The sequence below is a fragment of the Schistocerca nitens genome, chromosome 5 (genome assembly GCF_023898315.1).
Source record: "Schistocerca nitens isolate TAMUIC-IGC-003100 chromosome 5, iqSchNite1.1, whole genome shotgun sequence".
NCBI lineage: Eukaryota > Metazoa > Arthropoda > Insecta > Orthoptera > Acrididae > Schistocerca > Schistocerca nitens.
This window is the reverse complement of record NC_064618.1, coordinates 604,486,252-604,507,110: the sequence shown is the minus strand read 5'-3', so window position 1 is coordinate 604,507,110 and position 20,859 is coordinate 604,486,252. Positions and strand designations below refer to the sequence as shown.

At 43.8% G+C, this 20,859-nt stretch overlaps 1 protein-coding gene across 1 annotated transcript in view; it reads right to left on the bottom strand.

Moving 5' to 3' along the window:
• LOC126260603 (sodium channel protein Nach-like) overlaps positions 1–20,859 on the bottom strand; it is a 223,214-nt gene that overhangs the window by 189,748 nt on the left and 12,607 nt on the right. The window contains exon 3 of the mRNA XM_049957939.1: positions 19,737–20,027. Coding sequence (XP_049813896.1) covers positions 19,737–20,027 — 291 coding nt within the window. The remainder of the gene's footprint in view (positions 1–19,736; positions 20,028–20,859) is intronic.

Here is a 20,859-nt window from a genome sequence, read left to right as displayed (position 1 = left end):
TTTAATTGGACAACGAAGTTCTGACTGGTTTGATGTGGCCCGCTACGGATTCCCCTCCTGTGCCAACCTTTTCATCTCAGAATAGCACTTGCACCCTACTCCCTCAGGCCTTTATTGGACATATTCCAATCTCTGCCTTTCTCAACAGTTTTTACTCTCTAAAGCTCGCTCTTGTCCCTTCTTCTTGTCAGTTTTTGCCATCTATTCGTTTCTTTGCTGATATGAAGAACATTCCTCATTGCCACCTTATTAGTCCATCTAATTTTCAACATTCTTCTGAAGCACTACTTCTCAAACACTTCGATTTTCTTCTGTTCAGGTTTTCCCACTGTCCATGATTCACTGCCATACACTGCTGTGTTCCAAAAGTACATTCTTAGAAATTTCCATCTCAGATTAAGGCCCATGTTTGATGCCAGCAGACTTGTCTTGATCAGGAATGCCGTCTTTGCCTGTGCTAGTCTGCTTTTTACATCCTCCTTCCTTCGTACGTACTGCGTTAGTTTGCTTCCAAAACAGCAGTATTCCTTAACTTCATCTACTTTGTGATCACCAGTCTTGATGTTAAGTTTCTCGCTTTTCTCATTTCTGCTACTTCTCATTACTTTCGTCTTTCTTTGATTTACTGTCAATCCCTATTCTGTACTCATTAGAATGTCCATTCCATTCGACAGATCTTCTAATTCTTCCTTACCTTCACCGAGGATAGCAAAGTCAACAGTGAATCTTGTCACTGATATCCTTTGACACTGAATTTCAGTCCCACTGTTCTACCTATAATCCAATTTCCCTGAAATGTGCCGAAGATTTTACTCTTACGGCCCTTCGGGTGGGACACATTAGAATCAGTCGTTTAGCTTTTGGGTTTGGATTCGTCTCATCGACGCAAGATGGCAGAACATCTGCATACACGTTTTTCCTTTTTGCGGATTCTACAATTATGTTTGAGACGTCTCTCACAGTTACCAGTACATCTCAAAATGGATCAGAGCTTCTTGAAACTTCCTGTAGTGTGTGTGTGTGTGTGTGTGTGTGTGTGTGTGTGTGTGAATTCCTAAGGGCCTAAAAACTGCTGAGGTCATCGGTCCCTAGACTTACACAGTACTTAAACTAACTTATGCTAAGAACAACACACACACCCATGCCCTAGGGAGGACTCGAAACTCCGACAGGTGGGGCCGCGCAATCCGTGATTTGGCGCTCCAAACCGCGCAGCCACTCCGCGCGTTACTTCCTGTAGTGCAATATCCAAACAATGATTGCTGCAGTGGATGTAACAACTCTTTGGCTGATCTTGAAGAAGGATTTCCTTCACACCTTTGTTCCGCCCACGATCGAGACAGTATGTGCGTAAAAATTCAATTTCTAGTGACACTCTTAGAAGGATGTGTTTAATGGTAGTTGCCAGCGTTTGCGCCTTGGAGTTCGGCGGACTATACAAAGTCAGAAAAAGTTCTTTTATTTCGAGCGTCTCAGCTCAACATAACGTACACAAAGAGTGAACTGCTCCTGGTGAGCCACGTCCGTTATTGAATCTCCCATAATTCGGTAAAGTTGAGAATTTTTTATTTGCTGCACAATTTCTTGCTTTACCATGTGAGCCATAATTTTCTGTACTTCGTCTTGTATCGCTGGCGCCAACCAAGTGTCATGGCATTTCAACGGTATCTTCAGTGCTGGCACATCATTCTTCCTCTCATCGAGATGTGTCATCAGGTTCCCAGAGATCGTTTCATGACCACTCAGTGCGTTTTCTGTTCGACCCAGGAGCCTGGGTGAACTGATAATTACTAATAAAGCGGTTCTAGCTTTCCCTTGATCGGTCAACAGATGTCGCGCGACTTGGGCAATCACATGTGTGCTACCTTCACGTTGCTGAATTGCGAGAGACTCTCGACTTTCCCTTGGCTTTTTACCAGTTACAGAATCCTTCTTTACGAAAATCCGTCTCCTTCTGTGGATGGACTGATGCAGTCAGAGCAGAAAACACTGCCTGTCTTTTCTTCGTAATGTAGCCACAGATAAGCCACGAACTACACTCCTGGAAATGGAAAAAAGAACACATTGACACCGGTGTGTCAGACCCACCATACTTGCTCCGGACACTGCGAGAGGGCTGTACAAGCAATGATCACACGCACGGCACAGCGGACACACCAGGAACCGCGGTGTTGGCCGTCGAATGGCGCTAGCTGCGCAGCATTTGTGCACCGCCGCCGTCAGTGTCAGCCAGTTTGCCGTGGCATACGGAGCTCCATCGCAGTCTTTAACACTGGTAGCATGCCGCGACAGTGTGGACGTGAACCGTATGTGCAGTTGACGGACTTTGAGCGAGGGCGTATAGTGGGCATGCGGGAGGCCGGGTGGACGTACCGCCGAATTGCTCAACACGTGGGGCGTGAGGTCTCCACAGTACATCGATGTTGTCGCCAGTGGTCGGCGGAAGGTGCACGTGCCCGTCGGCCTGGGACCGGACCGCAGCGACTCACGGACGCACGCCAAGACCGTAGGATCCTACGCAGTGCCGTAGGGGACCGCACCGCCACTTCCCAGCAAATTAGGGACACTGTTGCTCCTGGGGTATCGGCGAGGACCATTCGCAACCGTCTCCATGAAGCTGGGCTACGGTCTCGCACACCGTTAGGCCGTCTTCCGCTCACGCCCCAACATCGTGCAGCCCGCCTCCAGTTGTGTCGCGACAGGCGTGAATGGAGGGACGAATGGACACGTGTCGTCTTCAGCGATGAGAGTCGCTTCTGCCTTGGTGCCAATGATGGTCGTATGCGTGTTTGGGGCCGTGCAGGTGAGCGCCACAATCAGGACTGCATACGACCGAGGCACACAGGGCCAACACCCGGCATCATGGTGTGGGGATCGATCTCCTACACTGGCCGTACACCACTGGTGATCGTCGAGGGGACACTGAATAGTGCACGGTACATCCAAACCGTCATCGAACCCATCGTTCTACCATTCCTAGACCGGCAAGGGAACTTGCTGTTCCAACAGGACAATGCACGTCCGCATGTATCCCGTGCCACCCAACGTGCTCTAGAAGGTGTAAGTCAACTAACCTGGCCAGCAAGATCTCCGGATCTGTCCCCCATTGAGCATGTTTGGGACTGGATGAAGCGTCGTCTCACGCGGTCTGCACGTCCAGCACGAACGCTGGTCCAACTGAGGCGCCAGGTAGAAATGGCATGGCAAGCCGTTCCACAGGACTACATCCAGCATCTCTACGATCGTCTCCATGGGAGAATAGCAGCCTGCATTGCTGCGAAAGGTGGATATACACTGTACTAGTGCCGACATTGTGCATGCTCTGTTGCCTGTTCAAATGGTTCAAATGGCTCTGAGCACTACGGGACTCAACTGCTGAGGTCATTAGTCCCCTAGAACTTAGAACTAGTTAAACCTAACTAACATAAGGACATCACAAACATCCATGCCCGAGGCAGGATTCGAACCTGCGACCGTAGCGGTCTCGCGGTTCCAGACTGCAGCGCCTTTAACCGCACGACCACTTCGGCCGGCCATGCCTGTGTCTATGTGCCTGTGGTTCTGTCAGTGTGATCATGTGATGTATCTGACCCCAGGAATGTGTCAATAAAGTTTCCCCTTCCTGGGACAATGAATTCACGGTGTTCTTATTTCAATTTCCAGGAGTGTATTCCGATTTACAAGATATTCCATTCCTACGCGAAAATTTATGCTTCTCTGATGGATGAAATTTCGTTTTAAAAAGAGGTATACTTGAAGTAAAGCCCATTGTGTTTTCATGTGAGAACAGGGTGTCTACATCTTTGACATTCCAATGCCACAACTTTTATTCCCATCACCTCCACCTGAAATCGTTAAGGATGAAAAGGTGCAACATGACGCATCTCGCACACATCACACTAACATAAAAGTAGCTTTTACTAAGCAAAGCATGTTAATGCTGAGAACATAGTATAATAGCACAAGCACAGGAAGAAACACTCATAGTTGACCATAAAGTATTTAGCTTACTAGTATCAGTGCTCGGGCTTCCTTGTAAGTATCTTTGACTTGTATTACTACTATCAGACTGAGACTGGCCACTGTCATGTGCAACGCTAATGCAAAAGACCTGAGGTTTTTTAGTACTACTATCACCTCCCAAAAATTCCATGTAAATTTTTGTGACATTGTGCAGTACCAGACCTAAAATAATAAAATAGTAATAATCGTATATAAATATCAGCCACGACCGATGAAATTTAAAAATTAAACGATAACACACTAAATGTATGCGCCGCAAGTAAGAGGAATCACTGTAAACATTATTGAACATCTATATAGTGAATTACAAAAGAGGGTGCAAATCAGACCTTAAAACATTAGTGCAGTGTAAATGGAAGAACGTTATATCAAACATAACAAACAAGCTTGCACAATTCATACCAAATCGACTGCGACTGATGATCTCACGTGGTAAATAGAATACTTTCAGCTGTAAAGATAATGTGTACTACCATAATTGTACACTGATGAACTGCCGTGTAAGGCAATGTGTTTTTGTGTTTATTAGACAATCACCTTTCAGTCGTTAAATCAATTTAAGTAAACTGAACAATGTTTGTACCGTTACATGTAACATTTGTGATGCGACTGGTACGAAATACAGAGAACTCAAATCTAGTTTTGTGTGTACGAATGCTTTCCTAAATGGCTGTATAATCGGCGAGAAGGAAATCTCACTCGCAGCAAACTTCGTGCCGGAAGCGACTGCATATTTTTACATTTTTACCAGCTCCTGTTTCTGCAACAAGTTTTATTGTAAACAATGACCTGAATTATAGCACTGGATTTTTCGTTTCACAAGTAATGAACGGCATTAATATACTTCCACGTTATGACAGATAAAAACATTTCAGTATCTATTGTACAGAGAACTACTCATCTCTTTGCGTACTGTTATTTGCTGGGAACCTTGTTTCATTATCTTGAACTATTTATGTATAATGACTTGTCACGTTGCACTCTGCATGGCGTGCAGAAACTTATCATGTGCGGCGTATCACCAACACATAAAACCCATTTACTCGTCACTGGAAAGGTACAGCTTTACTACCACGATAAAAAATTACTTCGGTAAGTTAGATTCCGTTGGTACGCTACAATAGATGACCTTAAAATGCGAAGAACGTGAAATAGCCAGTGAGGTCATTCTTCACTACAAATTCTTCAAATTACTTTCAACGAGTTATGTTACTTCATATACAAACACCGTAACAACTATGGCTAATAACGAAAAGGTATCCACTTCACTGCCAAGTACGAATGTTCGGCTATAATATAATTCTTTATGGAATCACATGAGAAACGTTGCATAGCGAAAATCCAAAAACCATATTTTCTTAATTTTAGTATGCAAATAGTAAAACGTTTTCCGAATAAACTAATTTCAGAAAAGGATGTAGGTTTACCTCATTTATATAGAACTATGTTCCATATGACTGAAAGTTCGATTTCCGCGTCGGTTCTTTTGTGTTGCAGGGCGAGAAAGTGTTTTCCACAAAGAGTCCGCAACAATAATACCGCGTCTATGAGCCAGGGATAAAGAACGAGTCTGGATAGTAAATCAGTACATACTAGACTTCAGAATAAAATTATCTATAAAGCATTAGGAAACTGAGGGCTGTCTTTAGCATGAAAGACATTATCTACACAATAATTGCAACGACTTATTGAGTGTATTTCTTAACTACTATCGCAAGGTTGACTATGAGAAATGTTACCCTTAAACAAAGCAACGTGTGTCAAATCATCAATGTATTGTATATTCCTATGAGACGTAAACTAAGTAAACGTCATTAAAATTTTCATACTGAATTGTGAATATAGTACATGTCATGAACTATGAACTCCATAACAACCTACTACATAGTAATGTTTCGGAACATATGTCTAATCCTGTAGTAGCAGTGGACTTTCTCTTGCTGTGAGGTAAAAGGATGAAATGGGTACACTCTCATGATGCCTAATCTCAGGACAAGCTGTAATGGGCTATGGAGGGATTTTCTTGCAATACTACACCTAGCTCAAACGCATGCGCCCAAATACTAGTTTTCTTGCAACTTACAAGAATTATTCCACCTTAGCTCTCGATATGATGTTTTTATATGTACATAATTTGCGCCTTTCTGTACGAGTTTAGCTTCCATTGTTACATAGTGATATATTGTTACATAGTGATTTACAGCACCTTTGTTGACTGAACCTCTACTTGCATTGTTGTAGTGGCTGGGAATGCTTTTTCACCGACCGTTGTTAATTATTTCCTGCTTGAGTACTTGGGGCTGATTGGTTTGCCACTGATACTGATAGTCAAGCGAGTTCTGAGTATTCCAGTGTAGATAAAGGCACTGTTTTGTCGCTTTTGCATTGCAATTTGGTGCCCCTTTAACGCAAATGCACTTCCACTGTATCGGAAATAACAGACATCATTTTGCAAATAATTTCTGGTACACTATAGCTCCCCCCCCCCCCTTCCCATAAAAGTCTCACTTATAAGTGCGTGAATATAATTACGTTTACGTTCTTCAATGAACTACTGAGAACAATCAGTGTTGAGCAAGGAGAGTTATGACAAATAGATGATATATAATAATTACATATGTTTCACCATAAAGGTTCACTCATAGTAATTCGAAACTTTAAATCAAATGCGTGTGACTTTATCTCTGTATAGAAAGCTGGAGAAAAATCACTGGCTACTCTGTACACGTTTGACGTTCGTTACCAGAGCAGTAATTCATAGTGATGTAGCTACAGCGTGAAGGCATGGTGGTAGTGAAGCGAGGGAAAAGGGAGGAGTATTGTTCTCCACATTTATGTTATCACGCTGTTTTTATTTTCGCAAATGTTGGATTGTTCCTAGAGTGCGGCGGACGTTGTAGCTACAACCAGGTCAGGCGTACCGACTGCTGTTTGGGCATTGTTGGCCGGTGTTTGTTTCGATAGGACCGCACGTGGCTTGTGGCTGCGTGAGAGACTAAACTGATCAAAAAAAGTTTCGCACCACCTGCAGATCTTCGAACGTGTGTGGACGTAGATTCAAGGCGAACCGAACAGTAAGTAATGAGGGTGGTGGCAAACTTGTTTTGCACAGTATATTATTACCCTGGTGCAGAGGATAACTGTTAACAACATAACGAGACAGGAAAACCATTTTTTCACAGTCAAGATTTCCGCCTTAAGCCCGGCGCTCCTCCCCCAAATGCGGCGTGCTGGCCACTCTAGTTCGCCTATACGACATGGCCGTCCCTGAGGTCCCCATCAGTGTCAACCACTGTTCGAAAGTGCTATGCAGAGTTTGTTATATATACATACAGAGTCTGTGCCCCGTTAGGAGTCACAGACTGAAAAATGGGACGAATGGAGATGACAGAATGTAGTAGGTGTTATGTGATGCTTCAGTCTAAAGCAAAAATCGCTGCCAACGAAAATGCTGATTCCATATTTCTCGACTGCAGCGTAGTTTATTCATTGGCTCTGCCTATAGATCAAATAAAAACTCCGTGAATTGGGGGGAAGGGCAGAAACCGTACCTCGTCCCGCCCCCCCCCCCCAAAAAAAAAATATTTGAAGTGGTGGGCCGATCCTGCGCCTCCTCCTTCCCCCCTCCCCCGTCCCCGGTTGATACATCGTTGTTTGACCTACTGAAAACGTAGAACTATTTGTACTCCTGTGAGCAATGGTCTTTTACTAAGGTAACTACAAAAATGGTTCTAATGGCTCTAAGTACTATGGGACTTAACATCAAGGTCATCAGTCCCCTAGACTTAGAACTACTTAAACCTAACTAACAAAAGGACATCAAACACATCCATGCCGATGCAGGATTCGAACTTGCGACCGTAGCAGCAGCGCGGTTCCGGACTGAAGCGGCCAGAACCGCTCGGCCACAGCGACGGGCAAGAAACTACACGCAATGGACATTTTGAGTCGGGCACCCCGCAATATTCGGTCACAAACTGGTTGAGGTAGCAGCAACAATTTCTGTCCCGTCTGAATCTGATTCTCAATGACAACGGGTGACGCTCGTCTGTTATCCGCGTCAGGATCTCTCTAAGATCGTTGTTCTTACTACGTGTTTCTTGGCTGTGCGTGGTACACCCTATCTTGTTGACACGTTGGACACTGTGCTTAAACAGGGCACAAATCAGTAGCTCCATTCACGGTATGGGTGTGGGCATAACTTCTTTCTGCCATTCTATCACGTCTCGACGACTACCCATCTTACCGCGCTGAATCCATAAAACTGACTGTGGTGGGGTGCACGTTGTAGCACTACCTTTTTCTTTATTTAAATAATCGTAAATATGTGTAGAGAACTCACCGTGTACTGTTCAAATATGTAAATTCAAGAAAGTGTAACGCATAGATTAGTTTCCTCATTCTAGGATGTTGTTTGTGTATCTTTGTCATTTATCTTTTAAAAGAAAAAAAGGCTCCTCTTTTGATTCTCTATTTTGATTCGTAACATATTGTAAATATAACTCATGTAAGAGCATTTTTTTAAATACTTAATTAATTGTGTAGACGTGTTTTATTTAGTAGACAAACTTGAAGCACACACTTTTATACACTACTGTTTGTAAAAAGTGAAACACTCAGAAGCCACGACGAGAGGAAATGTAGAACAGCGTAACCATAATAAGTGTAAAACAATAAACTGGTAGCCAAGATCGCAGGAATTGTTTTTGTTGCATGATTACCGGTTTCGGTGAAACTAAAGCCGCCATCATTGGATCTTGGGACACATACAGGTTACAACATCAAGGCAAACACTGGTGATATTAATAGTTGCCTAGGTATGTGATGGAGACACTTAACATTTATAATGTCATCTCTCTTGGACGCCTACGTGCTACTTACGACAGTTTTGTAAGGCCTGCGTGTTAAAGGCAACTATTAATATCACCAGTGTTTGCCTTGATGTTGTAACCTGTATGTGTCCCAAGATCCGATGATGGCGGCTTTAATTTCGCCGAAACCGGTAATCATGGAATAAAAGGAATACCTGCGATCTTGGCTACCAGTTTATTGTTTTACAAGCATCTAGATCGTTCCCACACGAGCGCAATGTGCTCCCTACCATAATAAGTGATTTAAATGGCAGAAAGTTGGTGTGCACGAAGGCCCAACAGCGCATTTTTTTGTGTGATCGCAACGCTCAGCCCATGCGGAGGCGTCATACGTAGTGGAAACGTGTAACCAGGTGCCACTATGCATCCCCGACATAACTGAGTGGAATATCGGCATGTGAGTGCGTTCGATTGAGGCAGAATGATTGGTCTCTGGGAGACGGGTCTGTCGTTCTGTGACATTGGGCCTCGTACAAGGCACGCTGCTTCAACTCTGAGGCGTATTTGCAACCAGTGGAGAGGAGAGGGGCCGTACAGAGCCCCGACAGGGCACATAATGTGACCACAGCGCGAGATGACCGCCATTTCGTCCGCTTGGTCGTAAAGGACAGAACAGCTTCGTCGAAAATGTTAGCGCGACGTTGGAGCACAGCGAGCGGTGTGGACATGTCTGCTTGGAGGTTTTGTCAAAGTCTTCTGCGAGCTGAACTGGTGGAAGGCATGCCATTGCGTCGGGTTCCATTGACCGGAACCCACTAACGCCGCAGACGGCAATGGTCGCGTGAACGACGACATTGACGTACTGAGTGGCAAAACGTGATGTTCTCGAACAAGTCCCGCTTCACCTTATCCTACACTGATGGCCGCATACGCGTTCGACGCCGCCTTGGTGAACGCAGTCAGACAGACTGTGCTCTTGAGAGGCATTGCGGACAAACGCCAAATGTGATAGTTGGTAGCACCATTGCCTATAACACGTGAACTCGCCTCCTACGTTCTGAGGGCAATCTGAACACCTACCGTTAGGGATGTTTTACAGCTCGAGCCGCTGCCCTTCTGCAGGCCAATCCACATGTCATATTTCAGCAGAACATCTCTCGGCAAAATGTGGTGAGCAATGGGCAAGCCTTCTTTGAAGAACGACTTCTACCACTGCTTCACCGGTCATCCTGTCTGCCTGTTTCCGATCGAACATGTCTGGGATATACATGAAGTGTATTCGCTGTTGCGAATGTGGACAACCATCAGCTGTATAATGGAATGACGACAATGAAAATTTGTGCCGAACCGGGACTCGAATCTAGATTTCCCGCTTATCGCGACTTACCATTCGGCTAACCGAGCACCATTAACCCAACTTCCATATGTCGTCAACCACGTGTCTACACCTGTACTCGTACATCTGTTACGTATATACCAATACAGTGGAGACATGATACTTGAAAATTGTTTGCCCTTTGTCCCTTTGTCGGCGGGTAAGTATGATGTGACAGTGTCTGTGTTATACCGCATGCATATCCAAAGAAACAATGAATCGTAATTAGTTATAATACGGGCACTGCAATATCGTATGTCTGGAATATGGTCGGTCAGTAACTTGTTCGCTCAAGTCCTCCTACATCCACAGATGGTGCTCTGTGGATGCGGCTGCAAACCGTGTGGAAGAGTATTCCCTAGCAGCAATTCAGACTCCCTTTGATTCCATGCCACGACGTCTAGCGGCTGTGATTACAAACCGAATTTCCACAGTCCTAGTACATATACAGACCTGCAATTCTAATCGTTGGGTAGTGTCAAGTCCTTAATCAGTGGAATAAATTTCATTGTGATCACATCTCTTGGTCTTGGTGTTTCAGTTTCTCCAAACAGTATTGTATATCCTTAACTAATCAAGACTAAATTATTGCACTGAAGAGCCAAAGGAAGTGGCACACCTGTCTAACATAGTGTAGACTTCCCGCGAGCACGCAGAAGTGTCGCACCACGATGCGGCATGGACTCGACTAATCTCTGGAGTAGTGCTGGAAGGAACTGGCACCACGAATCCTGCGGGGCTGTCCATAAATCCGTAAGAGTACCAAGATGTGGTGGTCTCTTTTGAACAGCACGTTGCAGGCATTCCAGATTTGGTCAATAACGTTTATGTCTGGGGAATGTGGTGGCCAGTGGAAGTGTTTAAACTCACAAGTGTGTTCCCAGGCCAATTCTGACCGAGTGGGATGTCGCATTCTTCTGCCGGAATCGCCGAAGTCCGTCGGAATACACAATGGACTTGAATGGATGCAGGTGATCAGACAGGATGCTTACGTTCGTGTCACCCGTCAGATTCGTATCTAGACGTATCAGGGGTCCCACACCGCTCCAACTGCACACACCCCAGACTATTATAGAGCCTCCACCAGCTTGAACAATCCCCTGCTTACATGGAGGCTCCATGGATTCATGAGGTTGTCTCCATACCTGTGCACGTCCATCTGCTCGATACAATTTGAAACGAGACTCGTCCGACCAGGCAACATGTTTCCAGTCATCGACAGTCCAATGTCGGTGTTGACGGGCCCAGACGAGGCGTAAAGCTTTGTGTCGTGCAGTCATCAAGGGTACACTAGTGGACCTTGGACTCCGAAAGCCCATATCGATGATGTTTCAATGAATGGTTCGCATGCTGACACTTGTTGATGGCCCAGCATTGAAATCTGCAATAATTTGCGGAAGATTTGCACTTCTGCCACACTGAAAGATTCTCTTCAGTCGTCGTTGGTCCCGTCCCAGCAGGATCTTTTTCCGGCCGCAGCGATGTCGGTCTCATGTTTTATCGGATTCCTGATATTCACGGTACACTCGTGAAATGGTCGTACTGGAAAATCCCCACTTCATCACTACCTCGGAGATAATGTGTCACATCGCTCGTGAGCTGACTATAACATCACGTTCAAACTCACTTAAATCTTGATAATCTACCAATGTAGCAGCAGTAACCGATTTAACAACTACGCCAGATACTTGTTGTCTTATATATGCGCTGCCGACCGCAGCGCCGTATTCTGACTGTTTACATATCTCTGTATTTGAATACGAATGCCTATACCAGTTTCTTTGGCGGTTCTGTGTATTTCAGAGGCGGCCGATTTCAACAGAATTTCAATGGCCATTGTTCAATGACACAACGATTTGAGTTTCACGTTGACTCTTTTGTTGAACGTTTTGCATCTATGTAGAGACAAAGTCGAATATTTTAATGTTCTCTATTTGCTTACACCGTCGCGGTGCGGGAACTGTACTTAAATTTCATAGTAAAAAAAGTCAATGAACGGTGACGGAAGTCGTTCATAATACATTGGCCTGAACCTCCAGTGACGGGGTAGAGGTGTGGGGTGAGAGGGGGAAGGAATGAAGTTATTTAAGATTCTAATAATTAAGTTTTTTTTATCAGCAGCTACGCAGATAAGGAGAATCAACTCCATCACTGTTGGAATGCGTTTTCATACGAGAATTGTGTATGCGAGACTTTTGAATTACTCGCATCTTTAAATGTAGCGTAACCGCAGGATTTTTCCTTTAATGTAATTTACTGTAACTCGTTGGCATATTTCAACATGGTAGCCTGGTATGAGGCTCATACCTCCTACAGTGCTCCGAAGTTACCAGTGTGGTCTTCTAAGGAGGTAACTAATTTTTTCCCGATGAGCTTACATTGATCAGTAAAGCTTCGCATTTGTGTCAGCAAGCCCCTCCGCATATCTCGCAACTCTAGTAGTGTCATCGTTGTTCTATCATATTTTGTCTTCCGAAATCCGTTCCACTAGCCTGTCTTATGGAAAAGTACACTTCCTTTCCATAGCAACAGAAATCTGCTGGAAATGGAGATATTTGATCCCCTATGCTACGTAACTGATGTTTCCCTGTGTTCTTTCTCTCCAACAAAGAGTATTACTTATCCAGCCTCTTCTCCTATCTCAGCTGACCATCCGTCATCTTCTGAAGCCTTTGCTTTTGTCCATAAAATTTCCGTTTAATATTCATACTTCCTCCGCCGTTTCTTCTGAAGACTTCGTTAATCTCTCGATTTTCCGAAGACTTTATTAATTCTTAAGACTTTATTAATTCTTTCATTTTCTTTCTAGCGATTTTTCAGTTCATTCTATTTCTTGCAAACTGTGTGCGTGATGTCATATGTCTTCAGTCCTAGCTTTCATTACGTCCTTTCGCTCTTATTCCGGTTTCAGTAAGAATGGCATTGGTTTCCTGCTAATTAACCAGTGCTTTAATAATTCTCATTTGTAGTTCTTTGACATCACGAAACACAATGAATGAGGAGAGATTCTTTCCCAACGGTTTACAAGCGCTGCAGTCATTTACAGTGCTCCACTGGCTCCTCATATTTCTCAAGCAAAGAAGCCGCCGGTTTCTACAACTATTCTATTATATCGTTGCCCTCTGTTGCCCTCCTAGGTATGAGGTCGAATAGACTCAAAAATTGAAGAGAACCTTCTTATGCTGTCTACCTTGTGGTGTGTGAGAAAAATCACGCGACGTATCGCATCATATATTTCTTCGGAAACTTTTTTTTCACAAACTTGGATTACTTCTGTGCACAACTAATTAAGGGTCGCCGGCATCGCTTTGACATGCGACACAGAATTAAATGTGCTCACTTCTTCTATATCGGTAATCGTGCCCTCTAGCAGATCACACTGTTTTCAAAATATTCCCAAACCCGACCACTGGATTGGAAAACGATTACCACAAGCAATACACCGTCGTCCACCGGTTTCTGCCAACTTCTCTATAAACAAGACAAAATCTCAATCTAATTCTAAATTTATTAGGACACACACACACACAAAGAAATCCACTCATCAAATTTTCATTGGAGCAAGAAGGAATTTATCATCTTCTGTTAACCCCCGCCAAGTCGGCTTTGTTCCTTACACCACCTCCTTGCTCCTCGCTCTTTTAGGCAGCCCCTTCCCACAGAGGCGTGTACCCTCACTAAAGAGCAACATTCACATTTAAAACGGTCAGTTGACTAAGTCAGTTCCCACGGCTGCGCGCTGAAGAGCGCTTTGGAACACCTGCAAACTTGGCACAGAGAGAGGACAACTTTATTAGTCGCTAACAACACACCGCACCACCACCTCTACGCAATAGAGCTCGAATGGTGTCTCCCGCACCCAAAGAGGGCTGCCAGCTAGGGGTGTGGCTAAAATCACGCATCCCTTACAAATCAAGGACATTAAGAAGTTGCAGTTTTCACAATAACAACTTTACACTATGTAGTTGCGATTTCAGTCATAACTAAAAGTCAGAAGTAACATGTAGCAACTAAAAGTAGCATTTAACATTCGACAATGAGTGTCACCTGTTGATCGTCATTCGTACTTCGTTCTGGGAAAATCGTGTCTGCCGCTATCGAAATGTAACACAACCATGGTCGAAGAAATGAACCAGAAAGGGATTTTGCTCTAAGGAAAGTTTTATCCTCGATGTTTTACCTGGAAGCAGCACTGAAATGTTAGGCTAGTATGTGATAGTGGGCCCCCCTCTCTCTCCACTCTTCCTTCTCTCCTCACCCCCTGAAATATAGTTTGTGTAGCGTAGCCCGAGGTCTAGGTTAGGTAGAAACGTGATAATTGGATTCAGTCTCGGTGAAGACAGTGAGTGCTAATGCCAAGTAAAGTTTGTGGTAACAGATTGACCTATAGTGTAGCCTAACGTTTACGTTCGCGCCTTATGTAAGCACAGTTAACATACTTTTCATCATAAAAACTAAAACTCTAAAGTAAATTGAGGAAACGTTGAAGGGCGTCTACGTGAGCCTCTTCAAGAGATTTTATTGAAAGTATCCTCATCTCAATATATCTGGCTCCAAAATTTACGTTCAAATAAGAAAATTTCCCCCGGTATAAAAAAAGTGAGCAGCTGAGTGCGTCTATATCAGCCACAGTTCACATATTTTCCATATTTTACACTAAACTTGTCTGCTAATTTTCTATTCATATGCACTTGTGCAAAATCCATTACGTTTGCTACTCCTCTGAGTCCCACACTCATTTTTACAATGCTACAGTGCCATATTCCACTGTACCTGTCCTTTCTTTTCCATCCTGGGATAATAAAACGAATAAATGTGTGTGCACAGCTACGAATTATATGTACTTTACAGTGGGAACTGAGTAGTCTGTTATCGTGTCAGTACGACCAACTTTAGTAGATTCTTGGTGGGTAGCAAAGAGGGTCCCTTTGCCTTGGTCATACCTTCTGTGTAGGTTGGCACATAGTAGTAGGCCTGCTCTCTAGTCACTTCCGTTGGAGGGATAAACCCAGGTTACGTTATGGGAGCCCTTCACTGTCCTCTGGGAGTCTGGTAAGTTCGGTTGCTCATAAGACTTTATCCTCGATAGTTTACCTCATGTTTTAATTCGTGTAAGTTTTCAGTCTAACTGAAACCCTAACTATTTTCTCTTACAACTTTATTAGTTAGTGTGATGAACTTTATTTTAATATCGTGAGTGTTCAGTACTTTGAATTTTAGATGATTTCGTAGACTATTGCTTGATTTCACCAGTCACTTGAGCACCTTGAGGTGTATTGAATGGGTAAAGATTCAGTTCAGTCAGCTTCTCATTTTTCTAATAACGAGTGCGTTCCATTATATGGTACCACTGTGATTTTTTTTACTGATTTCTCTATCAGCTTCATTCCATACCTTTCATTGTTCGGTACTTGACTTTGTTCCTTTGTTCATTACCATCAGGTGTTAGTATCCATGATTGAGAGCCTTTAGCTCTCGTAGCTTGTTACTTTTGCGATAAGTTCAGAGCATTTCTATGCCATTTTCCTTAAATTTCTGTTTGTTCAGTGCTTACCTTCGTTCAAAAAATGGTTCAAATGGCTCTGAGAACTATGGGACTTCACATCTGAGGTCATCACTCCCCTAAAACTTAGAACTACTTAAATCTATCTAACCTAGGGACATCACACACATCCATGCCCGAGGCAGGATTCGAACCTGCGACCGTAGCGGTCACGCGGTTCCAGACTGAAGCGCCTAGAACTGCTCGGCCACAACTGCTTGCTACCTTCGTTCATTAGCACTACATGGTCGTTTTCTGGTTTAAGACCTTCTTGTGCTATATTCTCAGCAATCTTACTCTTACACAGTGTATTTAAATTAATTGTGCCTTGTAGTTCATGTTTCGATCTTCTTTTGCGTATTTCAGTGGTAACTTTACACGTTCATTTAGCCTGTTAATATCGAGGGAGTAGTATCTCTTTGCTAGACACTTGTGGTCGTGGTGGTTTCCCTTTGTTCTTTTCTCTACATCTCTGTGTAAACCTCATCAGCCGAATGTGGATGTCAAGTGGATGTATGATTAACCCATACTGTAATTATTCCCGTCACAGAAACCACGAATTTAGTAGCGGACTCAAAAGCAAGGTATAGATTTTTTCAAGTATGGAACTTAGTATATATCGGGCAACAGCAGTTATATTTTATTAAATTCACACGTGTTTTATTAGTATATCAAAGTCAATAAGTGTTAATTTTACTGGCAACTTTATTCAGGTGCTCAATGGAATTTTAAGTTGTTCTCCTGGTCAGAGATAACAGTTAGCAGATGTACTTGTCAGAGTCTGTTAGTTGCTAGTTGCGGATAATGAGAGTGTTATCATTCACGGTGGTAAATAGCAGAAGTCGAAGAAATAGCTTTTAACATTTGTAGAGTGTGGTGCGGTAAAAGTCATGAATTCTAGCTGCGATTTTAAACTGTGACGAACCGCAACTAAAAATCTTAGTTACCGAAAAATGTCATTCACAAAATCACTGATATCGGAAAATCTAAGTTCAGCTCAAACCTACTAACGGCAGTCTCCTTGATTTTTCCAGCTCCAAACCGCGCCACGAAAATGTTTTAACATGCGGGTCTTTGAGCTAATCAGCATCCAAAGCATAATACGAAAACATTAACTGGCAGTTTCTGTTAACGCTCGCAGTATTGCTGTAAAGTGTTGCTACCTGCTGACGTTTTGAAAAGTTTGTTCCCAATAGGTATTAGGAACCATCGGCTATGATGCGGAAATCACTCGCCCTTGAAAATAATGGAATCGGGCCAGGCCACGACTATTTAGCTGAATTAAGAAAAGAGCGGCGCTTTACCTTCAGACTAGAGAATAGCCGAAGTCCCGCGGAATCCGAAAAACCGACATCGCCGACGGGCCGGGCAGGAAATGATACATTACAGTGCGTTAAGTCGAAATAAACACAGAGCTGAACAGAACCATATTGTATTCCACTGCATCAACCGAACTGTTTATGCTTATTTCGCTCTAAGACTCGTAGCTTCTACACTTTCAAAGCAAGCCACCACGCGTCATAATGGTCACCTTTTGGTGTTCTGCAAGTGTTTTTCAATTGTATTTGACTACAAGGTAAGAATAATCGGATTTTTTTTATAGGAAACGTAAAATCAAGTGAGTCATATGGAGTAAGGGCATATGATTTCGCTAGGTTTTCGAACTTCTACAGTCCCTTAGATTAACGCGCCAAGAAGGTATATCTAGAGACATTACCTTCACAGTAGCTTAATGTTCACAACCATCGCCATATGAACAGAATTACAGTTTGGACTCGGACTGTGAGAAATCTTCTGCTCTGGAATACAAATTACGCTAACTACGTGGGAGGTAACAGATATATTTTTGTGAGATGAATACAGCCAAATGCGCGATTTAAACAGAAAAGCGACGCTTGTATCCTTACAAACAGCATGACATTGGTATCAGTGAGCTAGATTAATGGCTGAATACATATAACAGGAAAATCCAAGATACATGACGTTAAACAAAAATGCGGTAACTCTGAATTTACGAGGGAATTCAGGCATGAAGCAGACCTCGAAGTCACAGTGAAAGTAGTCGATAAGGTACCGCGCGATGTGCTGTCACTTCTGCAGTGGTACAGAGTACTCGTTTCATGACATGGCTTGGATCTTTTGAGGGAAATGAGCTGTTAAGTGACCATCGCTATTTTAAGTAACTAGACAATCATATACATTCTTTCGAGGGTTTCACGTAGACAAGGTTTAAGAACAAAATATGCGATGTCTAGAGGCCAAGATTATCCGTGATTGATCTGGTTGCCTATACTTGCAAATATGAGTCTACTGAATTTATTTCAAATAAGCAGAACGAAATATTCTGACGCTGAAAGTGAAATATTTTTATATTAACAATATATTGTATGGGCAACTTTAAGTCACTACGAGAAATGAAAGTTATTCATTTTATGACGTCATGCAAGTAAAACATTATAAGGAATTAACTATGAAATAGTACTATACACCCAAGTTCAGTATTCTCTGAGTATACCACTGGATGTGATAACAGTCAGTTGCACATCGTGAAGTAAATATCGAATGTGACCTAGAGGAATATCGTAAACGTAGCCTCCGAGGGATTCCAAAGTTCTTGTGTGTTCTTCACTAAATGAGCTTTCTCAGCAGATAATGTACCGATGATAACACAGACCTCTTCCCTCAAATATACGTTAGGTGAATAGTTTGCTAAATGTAATGTTACGTCGGAGAAAACTTTGCGCGCCTGTTCATGAAGTTTCCACATACCTGATGACATCGCCGGCAACTCCGAGTTTTTATTCTCGCCCAACCAGCCACCATGTCATCCTCTGTTGGCATCCATCAGCAACCACTGGACAGCCGACGTTCGTCTGAAGGCCACCACACATACGTTGAGAGTCATCGGACATTGTGGTCCAGGGTTCGTCGCCTACCGTGCCGCGCTGATTCACCAACTTGTGGCCTCGTGCAGTGACCCTGACTGATGACGTCACGCCAGCCCCGGCTGGTGCCTGACACAGCGCTGCGTAATACGCAGCCAGCCCCACCGCTGCACTGTCGCTTTCGATCCTCCGTTTCGTCTCTGACAATGCCCATTGGATGAATAAGAGAGTTCTTGCTGAGCTGCTGTGGCGTCCATTTCCGCCAACTTGATCCTGACTACCATTCAAACCCGATACACATGGATGGTCTACACCATCAGCAACGGCTTGTCATCCAACTAGTAGTGGCTTCACGAATCCCACCGCTACATTACCTTACCAGCGGCTGCTCTCCACAGAATATGCCGTTGCCTCACATGAGGCGTTAGGCCATAATTATGCGGTTCGTACTGTGTGGTCCCGCTTGGGCGCTGGCGAACAACTTCGCTGAGGATCCTCACCTGCTCTCGGGTTGCGCTTCGACATCACAACGGACAACGTTTCTGCAGGCTTCGATCCAATTCATGTCGACTTTTAAAAGAGGAATGTGACATCTGAAAATGAGTGATATAGAAGATTTCTCTTTGTATTCAGGTTTTATGATTTTGAATTCTTTGTGACCTTTGTTCTTAGAGTGCTTGTGCCGCAAGGTATGCTGGAGAATTTCCGTGAAGTTCGGACGGTAAAAAGATAGGTACTGGCGGAAGTAGCGCTATGAGGACGGGTCGCGAGTCCTGCTTGGATAGCTCAGTCGGCGAGCACCTGTCTGTGAAATGTCTTGTGGTCGATTCTGATTATGCACGTATTTGTAATCTGCCAGGAAGTTTCAAATTAGTGCGCATTCTGTTGCAGACTTAAAATTCGCAATGGAAGAACCACTATTTTTGATACATAAAAAGTTCGATGTATTGCAAATATTAACATTTTACCTCCAATATATTGTCAGATACATGGCGATTTGTCGAAAAGTCGATAATAGAAACATTGAAACTTTTGCCATTGACGGCGCTACTCATCTCATCAACGCAAAGCCTCTAATTCTTACCGTTCAAACATCGCACCTTGCTTTGAATAACCTGCAAATACATTCATACTGTTGCAATTTTTCTGAACAGTCAAATGTTTCTAATAAGTGAATTGCTGCTTGCCTCATTAGCAACTTCTCCCCGACGGTCCTGCGCACTTTGATGGCTGGGCAGATAGTGACACCTGGGAAGGGAATCTGGTAGAGCGGGAAGTTGGTGCTGACCACCGATGTAGTCGTCGGGCTGTCGCGGTACTTCCTCCACGTGTCGGAGATGGCGGTCGCCGCGAAAACTATCGATGTGGCGATGGCGATAAACCAGCATAGTCTATGAACACAGAAAAGATCAAGACACAGGTATATTTCTTTTGAACTACTCGATCTGTATCCATAGGTGGATTAACTGATGCTAATGGTCAGCTACACTGACGGAAATGGAAAGTTGTGAAGTTGATCATCACTTAACGGATGTTAAATAACTAAACACTGGTTCCATTCGGAACTGACATCCATCGTCAGCATCAGTATGTAATGAGACCACCAAGAATGCGAATACATGACATGGTATATCGTGATACGGAAGCAAACAACCTACGAATATAATCTTGAGCTGTTCTTTCCACCCCTTAAACACATAATCTGTCACATCATGAATATTGCTGGCTGAAAGGTGAATAAAGGAATACGTCATCCTATTGGAAAATAAAAATGGTTCAAATGGCTCTATGCACTGTGGGACTTAACATCTACCGAGCGATGTGGCGCAGTGGTTAGCACAATGGATGTGCATTCGGGAGGACGACGGTTCAATCCCGCGTCCGGCCTCCTGATCGTCCGGCCATCCTGATTTAGGTTTTCCGTGATTTCCCTAAATCGCTCCAGGCAAATGCCAGGATGGTTCCTTTGAAAGGGCACAGCCGACTTCCTTCCCTGTCCTTCCCTAATCCGATGAGACCGATGACCTCGCTCTCTGGTCTCCTCCCCAGAACAACCCAACCCTACTTAACATCTGAGGTCGTCAGTCCCGTAGACTTAGAACTACTTAAACCTAACTAACCTAAAGATATCACACTCATCCAGGCCCGAGGCAGGATTCGAACCTGCGACCGTAGCAGCAGCGCGGTTCCGGACTGAAGCTCCTACAACCGCTCGGTCACAAC